This window comes from Paralichthys olivaceus, chromosome 22, assembly GCF_024713975.1.
Source record: "Paralichthys olivaceus isolate ysfri-2021 chromosome 22, ASM2471397v2, whole genome shotgun sequence".
Lineage (NCBI taxonomy): Eukaryota > Metazoa > Chordata > Actinopteri > Pleuronectiformes > Paralichthyidae > Paralichthys > Paralichthys olivaceus.
In genome coordinates this window covers 15,361,126-15,379,428 of record NC_091114.1, presented here as the reverse complement: position 1 = coordinate 15,379,428, position 18,303 = coordinate 15,361,126, and the positions used below count along the sequence as shown (strand labels likewise).

Here is an 18,303-nt window from a genome sequence, read left to right as displayed (position 1 = left end):
ACTCCTCCGACACTTAAGCTGCTGCAGCTTCCAGATATTAGATATTAATAACACTTGTCATTGACTTTGTTGCCTTAATTCTTCCCGTGTCGGGGCTTTTTTTTTACACTCTGCACTCGCTCTCACTGCGTTTCTATTTGTGTCCCGAACTCTGGTTCCTGTCGGAAACCTCGTCAAACCTCGAGGAATGACCTGATCGGGCTTTGTCCTCAAGAAACCCCACGTGTGGTCGTGTGATGCAACATCGTCAGTGCTGTGATGTCACGTGTCGTGGTAACCACGGTTACAGGTGCAACAGACCTGAAACATTCACAGTGTGGATGTTTTCAAGCAAGTTTGAAGAATTGTTCACATCAATTCAATTCAGCACGTCAGCATTTAAAATCTATGGAAAATGGAGTAAGAAATAAAGTAAGAATAGAAACCGAATCCTAAATATATAAGATAACAACAGAAATACTAATATTCAACACTTTATAGACTCATTCCCTTCAATCCAGATTCTGTTGTTCATGTACAATATGTGCTTGGCCGTCATTTTAACTTTGATGACTGTGTTCCCCTCGCTGGTTATTATACACGTATGTAAACACAATGTGTTGTGGGTCCCTCTCGTCACCTCCAGTGTTTTCAGGAAGTAGCTGTTGAGTCGAGGAAGGAAAAGAGTCGAGCTGCAGCGACAACGCGCACGAGGGAGGGAGCGGAGGAATTTTTATTTTCAGTGTTTCAGTGGGGTGTTACTGATGAGAACAGTAAGTACACAACATATAAAGAAATCTCCATATCTTGATAAACTAATGTAATAATGAAGTACTTGTGACGTGAGTCTTAGTGCCAGAAACAATCCTGAAGAACACTTAGTTGAATTAAACACTCTGGTTTTTTAAATTATTACTTTTGCAGCCAAACATTGTGGTTGTGAGAAGTTTGGTGTGAATCAAGGTTTATTTATTAGAGGACGACGACACTTAGTTTAATTAGAATTAAAATAGTTTTATCGACACTGCACAGAACACAAGACACAACACATGCAAATATTGTTTTCATGCAAACAGTGAGGGAGCTGGTGTTTAAAAAAAAAAAGGATCAATCATATCGATCGGCTCTGAGGAGCAGAAATGCAGGAAGGAGTTGGGGAGGTGGTAGAAGGGAGAGGAAGTGGGAAAACAAGAAGTGGGAAGTCACACCAGCCGGCACAATCAGTTTCCTCCCTTTCTCTCCTCTTACACCACGAGAGAAAAGCGTTTCTTGCCTTCCATTCTTTTCCTCCATATCTTTTTTCCCCCTCTCTCATTCCTGCTCGTGGCCACAGCCTGAATGAGTCACTGGGTTTACCTCCGTCGGCCGCTGGCCTCTCCTCCTCCTCCCCTTCCCCCTCTCCTCTTCTCCCTCTGAGTTTACATGTCTGTGATAGTTTCTGTGCCGGGCGAGAGTTTAGTTCATGTGTAAGGACATGGAGGTTTTCTGGACCAGGCCAGGTAAGAGGCTCCGAGAGCATGTTTTTGTTTTAGTCATTGTTTTCTGGAGTGCGAGCGAGGGATTCCTGCGGAGGGACTGAGGGTTGAGAGGAGTCGGAGCAGGGAGCGGAGTGGTACAGGAACGAAGAGGACAGCTTCTTCTCACGATAAGAGAAAAAGTCAGGAATGCTTCGCTTGACATGAGTCAGGGAAACGTGACCACGTAGCATGTGTTCGTATCATGTCTGTGGTTTCATATGCTGCTGGAGCGACACATGTTTTATCGAACATGGCCTTTGTGTTGTTTATTGTGATGCTGCAGCAGCTTCTAGAATCTGAATGTCTTGAGGTTTGGGATGAAACTCGTGCAATAAATACAAAACAACAAAGAAAAGCACATTTGTTAGTATTTTATGGAAGAAAACTCGAGAAGAAAAGGGAGAATACACATTTTCGTACAGTGTTGTCTTCCATCTCATGTCATTTTGGAAGAAAACTTTAAAAAAGTGTGACTGATCAACCAGGTTTTATTTGTTTTTATTCTATTATGGAAAAACCCACAGAATGATATTAACTCTTTATGATTTAAATCTAAAGTTAGAGAACTTTTTACTTTAAAATGGGTTCATGTTCAGTGTTTCCTTTTTTTATTATGGAAAAATCCAGTTTTATTGTTTCAACTTCTCGTGATGCTGTTTTTTTTTTTTTTTTTTTTTTTTGTGGCTGAACAAACTGAAATATTCCAGATGTGCACACGTATGTTATTTTCAACATATTTACCCAAATATCAGAACGATATATATATTTGGAAACTTTGGGATTAAAATGAAGTCGTGTGCGTCTGAATAACGTTTGGAAACAAACTGTGACTTCTACATGACTGCAACTCAAAGATATGTGAAGGAAAAACAGAGCAAATCTGAGCTATAAAATTCGTGGTCATGGTTTCGCTCGCATGACGTGCGCACTCACACGAGACAGACACACAACCCAGTCTGTGGTCACATGTGTGCGAGTGTGTGTTTGTGTGTGTCGCTGCCTCTGAAGGGCTCTTTGTGGGTCGAGGAGTCGCCACTTCGCGCTTCGCTCGTCTCCAAAAGTCTTCACACAGGGACGTGACGGGGCCACAAGGTCAAAGGAGGTCACACACGCGCACACACACACACACACACACACACACACACACACACACACACACACACACACACACACACACACACACACACTGTGTTGCTGAAAGTGCATTTTGACTCTGCTTCTGTCCCATTGTGGTTTTTTGTGCTTGGCTAAAATATGGTTTCCAATAAAGCAATTATTATAAAATCCAATACACACACATACACAAATGCAAGCACACACAGCTGAGGTTTTGCTTTCCAACATCCAACACTCTAGCATGGAAAAACACACTCACACACACAAACACACAGTAGAACCTTCACTCATTACCATCATACCATCTCTCTGTCTCTCTCTGTCTCTCTCTGTCTCTCTGTCTCTGTCTCTCTCTCTCTCTCTGTCTCTCTCTGTCTCTCTGTCTCTCTGTCTCTGTCTCTCTCTCTCTCTCCCTCCGCTGCCAAATTCAGTCTGGAAATAAAAGCAAGAAGAAGAAGTGGTTGAATCTTCCTGCAGATGAGATGCTCAACACGATTGTTGGATCAGACCCCACGTCTCTCATCCTCTCGATGTAAAAGAATTAAGCTAAAGCGAATCTCGGACACATGGCGCCGCCATCTTGTCGTTTTGCCATCAGGGCCCCTGGTCTTTGGGTGATGTCGTCTAGTTTTTATCACCTTTAGTTCGATTTATTTATAAAATTCTTTTTTATTTTCTCTTTCCTGCTTTAATGCGATGACCTTTGTGTGTGACCAGCTCACTGATGATGTCACATCGCTCCGGGGTTCGGGTTAGAAACGTTTATTATGATACGATTATTACTTTTGAAGGATGACGCTCGATTTTCAATTAACGAATTAAAACCAAACTTATCAGAAACATAAACATCTGAACAAACGTCGGTGTGACAACATGTCGTCCATCTTTACGCACAGACTATTTACTTCAGGATTTATTTTACTCTAAAGCCGAGAGGAAACATTAACAGTCTCAGGCTTGATTAAGTTTCCGTATTAGACGGAGGAAAGAGAAACAACGATGGAAAGAGGACGAAACAATAGAGAGAAAGAGGAGGTGGTTTGTTATCAGGGATAATGATGATAGAGGGAGGTGTAATACATGTTGTGTGTGTGTGTGTGTGTGTGTGGGTCTAAATCAAATGACCGTGTAAATGATGCTTTGACCTGTGAGTGACTTTCCCTTGAGCGGTTTGGTCCATATCTGTGTGTGTGTGTGTGTGTGTACGTTATTTGTCCTCTCGCCTTCGTCAACCACGTCTTCTCGTCTCAGTCCGACTGTCTCCTCCTCCTGTTTGTATTTGTGTCGTTGCTTAAGCAGCGATGTTACACCGAGAGTTAGAATCATGGACTGGGAATAAAGATGGACGACGGGTAATGAACCCGGAACATCCTGGATACGAACGCTGCCATCTTGCATCGATTACGTTCTTTGGCATCTGGTCCAGCTACTGATCACGAGTCAGTCTCAGCCGTCAATCATCCTGTGTTTGTATCATCCAATAACGAATTAAAACCAAACTTCATCGGAAACACTTGAACAAACGACCTAAAGAACTGAAACACCTTTATTTTAAACACTATTGTTGTTATTATTATGATTAATTATTATTATTAAGAATCCTGGATTTGTGGAAACGGCTCGTCTGGTTCCAGGTCGTTGCAGGTCACTGGGTTTCTTCTGTTCCCTCTACATTTATTAGACGTGTCTGTCTGGTGAAGAGGAAGAAATAACAGGAAATAAATAAAGTGCTGTTTCCTGTCCAAGTCTCCTCAGAGACAAAGGCTCCTGGAAGTGACCGGGAGAGCACAGCCCTGCAGGGACAGTGTACAGTATGTGTGTGTGTGTGTGTGTGTGTGGACCAGCGGTGATGCAGGGGTTGGTCTGCGCAGCATCAACGCACCAGACATGCACACGCTCTGACACAGTGTGGGAATCAGCCCGTGAAATAAGAGGGCAGGATCGAGAGGGAGAGCATTCTTTATGAGCGACGACGCTGTGGGACGCGAGTCACAGTGGGAGCTGCTGTCGCTCGTCTGGTGCCAGTGGGGCTCGTAGTTTGCTGTCAGACAAGGTTAGCGCTATCAAAGCAGACTGGAACTACAGGAAGTGGTGCCAAAACAGATCGGAGGGCCTGGCAGCTGGTGATAAGGTTCCTCTGGGGGGGTTTGTTCCACGCTGACAGATGCCAACTGTCAAAAAACAGCCAGACAGGAAGTACAGGTCTGGATCTGGGGCTCGGCAAGCTGCAAAATTATTGTTTTTATAACAATTCATTACATTTATATCTGCAGGAAATATGGCAAAGACAGTTTTATGGAAGACACTGGTTGAGTTTTGGCCGCCTGGGGGCGGCGGGACAAGCCTTGAACACAGTATCGACATATGATCATCCCATTTTTACACATCTGCAGATATGAAGCAACAACCACTCTCCTTTGTCGAAGGCATGTCCAGTTTTCACTCCTCTTTGGTCTCCACCTGTTTGGTGCCCAGGTCGTGTACATCGGGTTTATCGGAGCCTCGGCGGCGAAATGAGAAGGTGGAGAGAAATCATAAAATATCCCCTCACGTCTCTGTCGGTCAGAGCGACTCCGACTCGTCCCGGCTGCTGCAGTTTCCAGCATGAAATATTAAAAGCACCACGAGTGTTGTTCGGCATGAAATGTTAAAGCGACACCGTGTATCGTGGTCGCGTTAAAGACGCGTTTTCGCCCCGGTTGACTTGGCCGACTGCGGAGACCGTCGGCCTCGTCTCGTGTTTCCTTGATGCGTCGTGTTGCGTTTAGGAGAAACTGTCTCAGTGGGAAACTTGTGGATCCTGGAGTTGGTCGTCATTTTCTGTCTCTTTAAAGTTTTATTCTGAGCAGCCGGCTTCATCCTGCAGATGTTTTCTGCTTAGATCCGTGTTGACAGATGTTCTGCTCCGAGTGTGTGTGTGTGTGTGTGTTCAGTACACCTTGGACCATCTGTGTACATCAGCAGGGAGTGTGTATTTGCTGCAGTGTGTGTGTGTGTGTGTGTGTGTGTGTGTGTGTGTGTGTAGAGTGAGGTAAAGTGATAAAGGAAGATTGATGGACAGGATGAGTGTGCACTGACCTCCGCTGATGGGGTCAAAAGGTCATGGAGAACGACCTTGCTGGACAGAGAGTGTGATTGTGTGTGTGCGTGCGCACCGTCGACCTTGTAGGGCCTGTAACATCACTTCCTGTCTGTGTGCTGCTGTATTTCCCCTGAGACACATACGACACATCCACAGAAATACAAACTCCCTCTGTTCCTAATGTACACACACACACACACACACACACACACACACACACACACACACACTTCCTGACCTCTGCGGCTGAAGCTGTTGAGTCAGTCTTGTGGTCTCGTCCCACTGATATCTGCAGTGTGTCTGCGTGTTATCAATCACCGTGATAAATAATCAGTGACACAGTGTGTGTGTGTGTGTGTGTGTGTGTGTGTGTGTGTGTGTGTGTGTGTGTGTGTGTGTGTGTGTGTGTGTGTGTGAGAGTGTGTGTGTGTGTGTGTGTGTGTGAGAGTGTGTGTGTGTGTGTGTGTGTGTGTGTGTGTGTGTGCAGGCTGCTTGGTGTCTGGATTTGCAGCCACAGTGTGAAACGTACCACGTCGTCCATCACAACAATCTGAGTTAGTGTTGAGGTTCCAGAGCAGCCGGGGTGTGACTGCAGGTTTAATGGAAATATCAGGTTATTAATAGTTTCCTGCTCGCACCAGATATTTGTTTAAATCGACAAAGTACACAATTATACTTCATATAACGATAATAAAGGGTAAAAGGATCCTTAGTAAAACTTCTTGTAAAATACAATGAGGACAAACGACCTTTAGGAGTAAAACGATGCAACTACAAGCGAATACTTTTGTGAAAGAAGCCGACAAACTTAAATGGTCAATAATTTATTATTTATTCAAAGTAATAGGTTTATTCCAGAAGTTGCATTTTGTGTCATAGGTTCCATCTCTTCATTTTTCAAGTTCTTTTTCAACTTCTGGTCCATGTTGGCTAAAAACTCTGACCTCTTAAAAAATGTGGAAACAAATGCATCATGCTTCCATTTGAAGCCAGAAAACCTCCCGGAGCCAAAATAATCTTAGCCCCATTGTGAGTCGGTGCTCTCAGAGAGACGCTCAGTCGAGAGGCCGCCGGGCTGAACGGCGATCATCTCATTTGTGTATGGAAATCACGGCGGTGCCTCTTCATGGACGTGTTACTAATTTGTTGTTGTAAAACGCTCAACGCAGTTTACTGGCCTGCGAGGCGGGAAGTATCTGCCGCCGACCTCATTCTGATCTACACGATGAGAGATTATCAGAGAAAGGAGAGTTTAAAGGAGATCTCGGGGGATTTTGCAGTTTCCGAGACGAGAACAAATTGAGATAAAGCTCATGTTTGGGGTTGCGGAGGCTCAAGTTACACAAAGTCGGATGCTCTGCGGAAAGTGAATTACATCAAACATCAGGAATCCTACTTAGGAAAAGAGACGTTTTAACTTTAAATGTCTGAAATGATCGTCTTCCTCTTTGACGAGGGATCTTACATGCGACTGAAGCTCCGCAGCATTCTCTAATAAACATGACTCATTCAGTGGCAGCAGGACTTATTAGATCATCGGGTTTTACACGTTCCTGTCGTATCAGCAGATTGAACCAGTTTGTATTTGTTGACAGTCTCTATTTGAAGTCTCTGTTTATGCGGAGACGTTTTCTACGTGTGGAATACACAAGAGGCTGATTTGCATGTGTAGCGCTGCACTTTTTCCCTCCAGGGAGCAGCTGAGTGAGAGTGCATCCATTAAATACTTCCCCGCGTGCCTTGCTCAAGGGAATAGTAGCTGCAGAGTGAGGAGGGCTAACGCTTCCTGTCATCCACCTGCGACACGTGTTTGTCTTCGCTGGGATTCAGACGCCTGCGTTGCATTTGCAGACTTTGCTCAAACCTGGTGAATAAAATATATTTATCTATATTTATTCATTCAGAGGTTGATAGAGTTTTGGTTTTTTTTCTCTGCATGAAAACCAGTTAAGCGCTCGGACCTGCTGTATTCCCACATGGACTCACTCTTGACATTTAACCAGACGGCTGCAGGAAAAGTTGACATTTGAGTTCTCACAGCGCCTCCAGGGGATTTCAGGAGTTCAGTGAATGTCTGCAAAAAACTTTTCAACTGTTGCTTTAATTCGTCCCTGGCTACAGCTTTTTGTTTAGTTAACTTTTCCATTATGTTTTGATTTTCTGTGTAAAAGATGAATTCACCAGAACTTCATTCAACGGAGTGTGGATTTAGTATTTCAGAGCCCAGTAGTGGGTCTGTTGTCTCTGATATTAATAATATTTTAGTCAAAAAATTAAAAAAGAGGCAGCTACTGTTCTTTTCACATATTGAACTTGTTCAACAAAACCAGGGAACTGATGAAAATACACACGTGTGTCATTTACCTGACTGTGTCATCTGAAATGCTGAGTAATTAATGCAGTGCATGTGCACCTGGTTGTCTGTGTGTGTGTGTGTGAGTGTGTGTGTGTGTGTGTGTGTGTGTCACTGTTGTTTCCCGCCAGGCTGATTCGACTGTATCCATGGCAACTGTGTGGCATAATAAGAGCAGTCAGTGTGTATTGAAAGTGATTAATTCCAAAAATACAGATATGGTCTCCATGTGGTGGGTTTTGGTGACAAAGCCATTTGTGTGTGTGTCTGTGTGTGTGTGTGTGTGTCTGTGTGTGTGTGTGTGTGTGTGTGTGTGTGTGTGTGTGTGTGTGTCTGTGTGTGTGTGTCTGTGTGTGTGATGAGTCATGTTAACTATCTCCTTGTTCGAATAACCATCATAATCAAAGTGACGCAAATCTCTGTGTCAGTAATTAGCATAAAATTGGATCTTTGCTCCTGTTAGCAAACATGGCTGAATACATGCAGCTCCTCAATTAGGCCCCGACACAGACACAGACACACACACACACACACACACATACACACACACACACACCATATATACAACATACTATTTATACACAGGCACCGTCAGTACATCAAATCCCATGACTCCACACTCTTCATTGTTCTTCAATTCTGTGTGTGTGTGTGTGTGTGTGTGTGTGTGTGTGAGACATATGAGAAACAATGGAGAAAGAGACGAGAGGACGGGAAGCTCTGAGGAATAAGTGACAGATAAGACAGAGAGAAGGAGGAGAAGGAAACAATAGAGTGAGTAAAAGGAAAAGTGCAAAGACGGAACTCTGTGATTCAGGAAATAAGGGGTGAAACCATGCGAGAGACACGGACGGAGAGAGGAAGGAAGAGGTGGAGTGATTTAAAGAAAGAGGGAGGAGGAGGATGGACGAGTGAAAGGAGGGAGGGAGAGGATGAATTGTGGCTCATGTCACTTTGAATTACTTCCAGGGTCTAATCACTGCAGACAGCCAGGTCTCACTGTAGAGCTGAGGAGAATATACACCCTCTTAGTGTGTGTGTGTGTGTGTGTGTGTGTGTGTGTGTGTGTTGATTCAGGAACTGAATGCCAGAGACACACTCGTCCTTTAATAAACTGTCTCTCGGGGTCTTCGGGGTGAAGACGTCTGAGGTGAATGATTTATTGTTAAAGTCTTAGAAGCATTTCTGTCTGGTTTGTGTTTTCAATAACGAGAGGGGAACTGTCCACTCATCCAATCAGAGCAGGCAGGGAACATTAGCCCCCGCCTCCCGAGGCTGCAGCATCACTGGTGAAGAGGAGACGCCTGAGATGGATGAAGAGGCCGCCGCCCACACTCATGAATTCATATTAAACTGAATCATTTATAATAAAGGTTTTTTATTAACGGTAATGAATTCATATGACAACGTGTTTTCAGGAGCGTCATGTGCATCAGTCTTTTATTAAACAGAATAAACATTACACACTTCTGCATTTAGCTTCTTTTAGAAACACCAAAGGATGTTTCAGTGCTGAGTGAAGTTTAGCAGGTGAAGAAACTTTAAATAATTGATGCAGGTTTTGGTTCCCTGTCATCTTCTGTGCTTTATACCTGCTTCTCCTGCAGAGGGCAGCACTGAGCTATGACGAGAGATGAGGCTGCAGCAGTCAGGGGCTGCACACACACACACACACACACACACACACACACACACACACACACACACACACACACACACACACACACACACACGTCCAGAGACACACACGTGCACACAGATCCTCTGTGAATCACATGCACGAACATCTTCTTTTTATTTTTCCTTAAAAATCTCAGATATCGTCATCGACTACAGCTGGTACTCACACACACACACACACACACACACACACACACACACACACACACACACACCCTCCTCAGCTTCCTACACTAGGTCATATGTCTCCTCTGTTGTCCTGCACAGTTTTAAGTTGACGAGCACTCGGGGGGGAAATGTGTTTTTTTTTTTTTTAATAGTCAGCCTATGATTTAACAAAAAATGATGTTGGCCAGTTGAACCATTTTTAATTCGCCTCTATCTTTTCTGAATCGTCAGACAAGTGATGCACGAATGAGATTATCCCTCAGGGGACGATATCCAGACTCTTTAAATTGTCTGGATATTGAATATGATGGAGGAGCGTCTGACAAAACAAAGCTTTAGAAGATTGTGAGACGCTCCTGTTGACAACGGCACAAATGAGCATTCCATTAGATTTGTGCTCTTGTTTTCCATCTTGTTTTCATACGAGTCTTGTTGCGGGTTTTGTTTGGAAAGCAGTCGAGCACACGGTCGGCAGAAGACGGTAAATATTTAACCAAGTTGAAACACCAGTGACCTTTGCACCAAACGATGCAAGTGCAAAGATTTATAATCAGATGTGTTTACACTGTAGATGATTCCGTCCTGTCCTGACTTGACCTGCGTCATCGGTGACTAAAGCCCCTCGGCTTCCTGCGCACCTTTCCTGCCACGACACCTCTGATTCACACTCAGCTAATTGCCCAGTTAGCCCACGGGGAGAGTGGGCCGCTGTGGCACGGTCACGAGAAGTGGTGCGACTTTATTTTCAGTGGCGTGACTCAGTCTGGCAACATACAAAGGTCGTCACGTGCTAGTTCGGTGTCGCTCATCCCGCCACAAGACTGTCGACTCAGTTGAGTCAGTCCATCAGTGCGAGGACGCCTCATTTAGTCCGAAACGAACTACATTTCCCAGGATTCAGTGGTGGAACCGGTGTGATTTGTTTTGCTCAGACATTTTCTTCTGTTTTCACTTGAGTATAAGCTCTGCAGCTTTATTACCTTGATTGCAAAGAGACGCAGAGGTCAGTCGTGTTATCTTCTGCGGCCGTTGCTGAGGAACAACAAAGGTCAGAGCGGATAATGTCGTCGCTCAGGAAGCCTGGTTCATTTCGATAACGACACCCAGAAGGGTCGCAAATGTTCTGTTTGGGTCTCGGTGTGGACGGTAAATCTGGTTTACTGCACAGCCTTTATCGACTGGGAGAAAACACAAGGCCCTACACACACACACACACACTTTGATTTAGCCAGGCTTTTCGATGTGCAGTGACAGAGTTTAATTTAAGGACGGACATAAACGAGTCTGCGGAGCACCGAGCTAATACCTGTCATTCACCAAACACACACACACACACCCACAGGTCGGTACTTCTGTCAACCCCACTACATTCCCTCATGAGTGTGTGAAAGATACACAGATTTCTTTATTTGTCATGCACACAGGAAATCTGTGCCAGTATGAGAAATGTTCAGCTATGAGTGATGGATAACTTGTGCCCGCTAACACTCCAACGCACACAGAGGGGAATGAATCAGTAATAGGCTTTACAGAGAAATACACACAACACCTCGCTAATGCATCTGTCTTTGGAATATGTGTGTGTGTGTGTGTGTCAGTGTATAGTGGGTGTGTTGTGAAACTCTTTGTCTATTTTGTGCATTTGTAGGTGGGTGCATATGAGTTGTACCAGGGTTAAAGTACCCGTAAATACTGCACCAAACCAGGGTTAAAGTATCAGTAAATACTGCATCAAACCAGGTTTAAAGTACCAGTAAATACTGCATCAAACCAGGGTTAAAGTACCAGTAAATACTGCACCAAACCAGGGTTAAAGTACCAGTAAATACTGCATCAAACCAGGGTTAAAGTACCAGTAAATACTGCACCAAACCAGGGTTAAAGTACCAGTAAATACTGCATCAAACCAGGGTTAAAGTACCAGTAAATACTGCACCAAACCAGGGTTAAAGTACCAGTAAATACTGCATCAAACCAGGTTTAAAGTATCAGTAAATACTGCACCAAACCAGGTTTAAAGTACCTGTAAATACTGCATCAAACCAGGTTTAAAGTACCTGTAAATACTGCACCAAACCAGGGTTAAAGTGCCTGTAAATACTGCACCAAACCAGGGTTCAAGTACCTGTAAATACTGCACCAAACCAGGGTTAAAGTACCTGTAAATACTGCATCAAACCAGCGTTAATGTACCTGTAAATACTGCACCAAACCAGGGTTAAAGTACCTGTAAATACTGCACCAAACCAGGGTTAAAGTACCTGTAAATACTGCACCAAACCAGGGTTAAAGTACCTGTAAATACTGCATCAAACCAGGGTTAAAGTACCTGTAAATGCTGCACCAAACCAGGGTTAAAGTATCTGTAAATACTGCATCAAACCAGGGTTAAAGTACCTGTAAATACTGCACCAAACCGGGTTTAAAGTACCTGTAAATACTGCACCTTGTTCTTGCCTGAATGTGTTGTGGAAGTAGTTTCTCCAGTTGTGTGTACTCATGAGTATGTGTGTGTCCCTCTGTTGTGCGACTGGCTGCAGTAGAAGTATCACTCTGGTGTTTTCTGTGTGTCAGCTGGCGTCCTCTCTGATTTCCTCTCCTGCTCCGGGTTAATGAAAGAGGAGGTCAGTGGGTGCGTGCTCGCGGCAGCAGCAGGTTCAGGTTTGTCACCGACAGCAGCAGAAGTGATTCACGCTTCACCCTGTTTGTTCTCCAGCGACTGCACGCGGACGCTCGTGGTGCGGGGCTGCTGCCACGTGACTCTGGAGCTTCGGAAGGTCTTAGCAGAACGGTTCCGCCCGGGTCATCCAGGTCTCACACTGCACTTTGATGGATTGTGTACCTGAGACGTGGTGCGAGTTGGCTGTCATCACCAGAAACTCTTGAATTTTGTCTTCGTCTTCTGCGTTGGTTCGACTGACAAGTTCAAGACCTCTAATATTTACAGAGACGAATGACTTATCTTCATTTAAGCTTCAGTCAACGTTTATTTTACAATTATTTTAATCTCCTTTTTTGAGTTGTGCGTCTGTTACGCTGCCAAAATATTTAGATATATATTTAACGGCTGCGTACCCGTTCAGAGGATTCACTCCTTTCGGCGAAGCAGCAGAAATTATGTGAGCAATTATTGGAAGTGGGGTATGTCACAGCGAATGTGATGCAACGAACACACAGCGAGTTTGAAAAGCGTCTGCGGACACAAATCGATGATTGTAAATAAAGATGAAAGTTGGGTTTCCAAACACACACACACACGACAAATCCTCTTTTTATAGCGGCAATAAACCCGAACTGATAAGAATCCTGAACAAACACCAGCGTGATGAGAGCTTTTTATTTCCCTGCATTGTCCCATCTGCTAATGTGGAAGACGCTGGGTTTATGTCCTGTGCTGCAGCCAACCCCCAGGGGGCGATCCAGATGTTTTTGGGGGGATCAAACAACAGGGACGTCATTTTCTTAATCCAATATTTGCTCATTTTTTAAACCATGTGTCACATGTTTTGAATTTTATTTTCTGTTTGGTGAAATCCTTGAATCCATTTCTTTTTCCCTCAACTGTGGAGATTGAGTTTCTTCCTTACCCCCCAAATCTGCCCAGTGATGCCCAGAGGCTTGTGTCTCTCCTCCGTCCAATCCCTCCATCCTCTTTCCTTTTTCCGTGTCACCGTGGTTACATAAGGGAGGAAGGGAAGAAAACACAGGAGTGACATGTCAGCTGAGGAGGACTGATCTGTGTCGACCGTTGGAGTGTGTTGGACTCGCTGCTCAGCCATTAATCAAGAATGAATTGTTGACCACGACGGAAACAGGATTCCTTGTAACCGCCAAAACAATCTGAGCCGTCAGCTCCCAGGTTTGAGAGCCGGGGTCAGAGCCTCAGATTCTGGTTTTATCTTAAATCATTGAATAACTAATTAAAGCCAAACGAAACATCCCATGAGCTTTGAACATTTTGTCGTGTTCTGTTCTTACGACATCTTTTCTGTGGCCTTCAGTCACATCCTCTAATCCGTCGCAGCAGGTGGCAGAATATCACAGACGCTTCTACGACCAACAATCCACAGGCTGGTGGTTTTATGTTTGTTTGGCCGATAACGCTGTCGACATGCGGCTCTGCGGCACTTCCTGCTGCTTCCAAATCCACCGTGTGCGATGCAGGAGAGTTTGTGTGTTTTGAACTCGAACCTCAATCCTCGCAGGCTTCCTGTTTGCTCAGAGCCTCGTTAGTACGCTCGATGACGAGTCCTCGCTGCGTCGATGTGCAGCGAGAACAGTGAGAAATCCTCAGTCACACAATAACGGCGAGGTCTCAGCGGTACGATGCCAGCTAAAGGTAGTTAACGCTCTCCCTCCGCCTCCTTCCTCCTCTCGATTGTGTGTTTGCAGTCATTCGTGCCACATCTCCAGAAGCTCCTGAGGCTCGTGTGACTGAAGCACATATTAAACTGTCACACTCACCCACACTAGATCACATATTTAACTCAAAGTCCCACTTCTTCAAAAAAAACTCAATTGATTCTGAAACTGTGAAGCTGCAGTCGGTTCTGATGCAAGTACTTTTAAAAGGTTAAAAGGCAATTTGGATTTTTACTTTCATTCCAAATATAAAATCAAGGAAGTGAAATGAACCGATGAACGCTCGATACATAATGAGGTGATCCATCCTTCTTCCCTCTCCTTCCTCTATCTTTCCTCCTTCCTAGGAGACTTTTTTTTTGCATGAATTGGTTCTGAAAACCAATTAATCAATTGATGAACCATCACAGAAAGTTCAGTTGAAAGCACTCTGTATTCATGTAGCTGTAAAAGACCGAAAGTGCTTTTCTTTTATCAAAGATGGAACATGTTGTGTTTTCAGTTGCGTGTCTGGGAACTGACTGAGCTCCGAGCGATCTGGAGAGTGCATCTCTTTATTTTATTGTGAACGACAAGAAAAGGAAAACTTTTTTAAAACGATGTAACATCTCAACTTCATCTCGTGGTTTTCAAATGTGAGGAAACTGAGATGAAACCGTTAAATCACCTGCTTCATTTCTGCTCAATATATATAACAGCTGAAAGTATTTTTTTACATTACAGTGGGTGGTTTTTAATGTTAAAGTTTGTTTCCCTGCATGAAACACTGAAAAGTGGCAGTTGTCGTGGGGGGGGGGGGGGGGGATTACGATCCGCTGCGGGGGCCTCGACTTCAAACTCAAGTTCCCTAATGGGATATTTAGCCTCCGGCAAGATGCACGGCACAATACATACACCCAGCAGCTTTAGAACGAGTCGATGCTTTCAAAGAAAGAGACGTAGACGGAGCTGGAAACTTAAACTCCAAATGGAGAAAATCAAAAATAGCAAAGACTCCGTGGTGAGAGTCTGTTCTGCAGAACATTACAAATCTGAGGCGTGATCGCCTTAGTTCCCCTCGCGGCAGCCGACGCTAACCGACGTGCGGCTCTGTACCGGGAACAGTGGCCCTCGCTGGTGGGACTCGATTGTGTGAAAGCAGCTTAGGAAGCCGGTGGCTGCGAGGGTGAAATAGCGATTCCGAACATTACTGTGGGTTAGGGTTAGGGTTTTTTTTTGTTGAGCGGCGACGGCAGCTTCACAGCAAAACAAGCCGCTGTCGAAACCGAGAGTTCTTCAATTCAAACCACTTTTTCTTTTCCAAATGCTTTAAATCAAGAAACGGTTTTGGCGCGTCCCCCCCCCCCTCGCAGAAACTTCCCACACACACTTAGGAGCCGACGGTTGCTGTATATTTAGATCTTAACCAAAGCAGCTTACTGAGGAGTCGTCTCAGTCTCGGCGTGGCGTGGGCACAGGCGGGATTTTCTAGTGACTGGATTTGACATTTCTGTTACAGGACAATGTGTCTCAACCGAAGGGCAGATCATCCCGATTTCATGTCCTTTTAAATGTCATCGTCTGAAGAAGTCGGTTAGATGACGAACATGCATTGTATAAGACTGCAGAGGCTTTTTAAGGGTGAGGAGTTTTAATGACACCCGGAGGTCAGGGCTCTTTATGTAAGGTTTATTTCACGTGCACATTAGTATCCTGGGTTTGATGCCGAGAAAGATTCAACGACTGTATTTCAGATCTGGTCGAGGCAACAGATCCAGGTATCCGCGGGTCAAGGTTTCCACTTCCCTCTTCTCCTTTCTTGAGATGTGAGTGGTGATAAGAGGTCGTTCGGCCTCGTCAGGGTCTGAGATCTAATGATTTATGCATCTGTGAGCGCTTTAGAAGTTTCTTATCAAAGCCGAGCTGCTCAGGTGTTCGGAGGCCGAAGTGTCGAATCATTTCATCAGCGCTGATTCGAAGCGACCGCTCAGTCATGTCGCCGTCAAATGGCCGTTTGCCCTCGCACGGGATGATTTGTTGCGGTTGTCCGTTTGTGTCGGAGGTTTGATACTGACGGGGGACGATTTCTCCTTCCCTCTGCCTCAGCCCCTCTCACACAAACTCCCTTTATTCCTCCGTTCTCCTCCCCTGTGAATGTTGTCCCTCCTTCCGTCCTCCTCCCGCCTCGGTTCCTCTTCCTCTCCGTAACACCACATTCCCTCTTTGTCTCCCCTCATACCTCCCAGCCCTAATCCCTCCTTCTTCCCCTCTCATCCCCATATCTCCCCCTCTCCTAATTAAGCTCTCTCTCTGTTTCCCATCCAGATCTCGACTCTACCTTTTTCTCCCTCCTTTCCCGTCCCTCCCTTGATTTCTCCCTAATCCCTTTTTCATTTTTTTACCCTCTATCCCTCCCTCCTTCCTTCCTCGGTCCTTGTTCTCCCTGACAACACACGCAGTTATGTAATCTACGTCTCTGGGTATTAGTTATGCAAATTCATACATTTTTATTTACATGTGATTTTCTCTCTTTCTCCTCCCTCCATCCCTCCCTTTTCTCCTTCTGCACTCTCTTTTCCTTCCCTATCTTCTTCTTATCATATATCTCTTTCGTCCCTTTCCTTTCCCCTTTCATCTCCTCTCTCCTCCATCCACCTTGATCCGTTTCCTTCCCTCCCTCTTTCCTTGCCTCTCTTTTCCCTTTTCCTCCCTTTACTGCCTCCTCTCTCCTCTCCCCTCTCAATAATCTTATTTCCCTCCTCATTTCACTTCCTCTCCTCCCTCTCGCTCCCTCCCTCTCCATCCCTCCATCCATCACTTTTTCTCACCACTTCTCCCTCCTCCCTCATCTCTCTCCCCTCCTCTCCAACTCCCTCTTCCACCAGCCACAAGCGGTCTCGAGGCGGAGAGCGGCAGGCGCGGCGGCAGCAGCAGCAGCCACGGTGATGGCAGCCACAGCGGCGGCGGCGGCGGAGGCAGCAGCAGCAGCAGCGGCGGAGCGGCCCACTTCAGGTCTCCATGGCAACAGAGCGTGAACGTGTTCGGCTCGTGGAGCAGGCCGGAGTGTGTCGAGGAGCTGCACCAGCAGGCGCAGCTCAACCTCCAGAGCCTGCTGCAAGGTAAGGATGGACGGAGAGGAGGAGAGGAGGAGAGCGGGATCGGAGGGATGGATGGATGCTTGGATGGATGGAGAGTGTGTGTGTGTGTGTGTGTGTATGTGTGTGTGTGTGTGAGAGAGAGAAAGAGTGTGTGTGCTGTGTTTTGAGTGGGTGGGAAAGGCGTGGAGAGAGAAACGGGAGAGGGGTGAGAAAATGTTTACATGTGTGTGAGGTGTTGGACTGCGCTCATATGGGTGTGTGACGGCAGATGTGTGTATGATGCAGATACTCTGTGTGAGAGGGTGTGTGTGTGTGTGTGTGTGTGTGTGTGTGTGTGTGTTAGATTCCCATTGCTATCCTGTGTTTATATTGTACTGTAGTGTGTGTGTGTGTGTGTGTGTGTGTTGGATTCACCTGCAGCGTTGTTATTCAAGATAGTATTTATGGAACATTGTTGATATATGTGATTGTGCATGGGTGTGTGTGTGTGTGTGTGTGTGTGTGTGTGTGTGTTTACTCCAGGTAGTACTCAGTGGTTGTTTTTGTTTTTTAAGGTGGAACATTCTCATTTGAATATTAAACTGTTGTTTACAGAAGATGCAGCTCTCTGTAGTATTCAGTGTGTGTGTGTGTGTGTGTTTGTGTTTGTGTGTTTGCAAATTAGCACTCAAGGGTTTCCTTCTCTCTCTCTCTCTCTCTCTCTCTCCCTCCCTCTCTCCCTGTGTGACTCATGCTGTCTTACCCTTTGCTCGGCCTTTCCATTAAAACAATCAGAGGGTTTTTCGCTGAATGAACGAGGGAGGCGGCTGAGCGGCGGCGTGACGACCTGTAACAAACACCCGCGACAGAAGATGTATGAACAAACGAACGTCTTATTATTTTAATAGTGCCTGAGTTTACGTTATATTGACTTTGGACACGTGTCTCGTATCTTTCTATCTTTTGTGTTTGTGTTTGTGTTTGACCACT

General features: G+C 45.2%; 1 protein-coding gene across 3 annotated transcripts in view; it reads left to right on the top strand.

The window, feature by feature from the left end:
- Positions 1-18,303, top strand: part of nhsl2 (NHS-like 2) — a 75,217-nt gene that overhangs the window by 29,604 nt on the left and 27,310 nt on the right. For 2 of the 3 annotated variants that reach the window (XM_069518651.1, XM_069518652.1), the window contains exon 2: positions 17,122-17,355. In XM_069518651.1, coding sequence (XP_069374752.1) covers positions 17,122-17,355 — 234 coding nt within the window. Of the gene's footprint in view, positions 1-1,177; positions 1,479-17,121; positions 17,356-18,303 lie in introns of those variants that run through there. The other variant, XM_069518653.1, reaches the window with a different exon arrangement.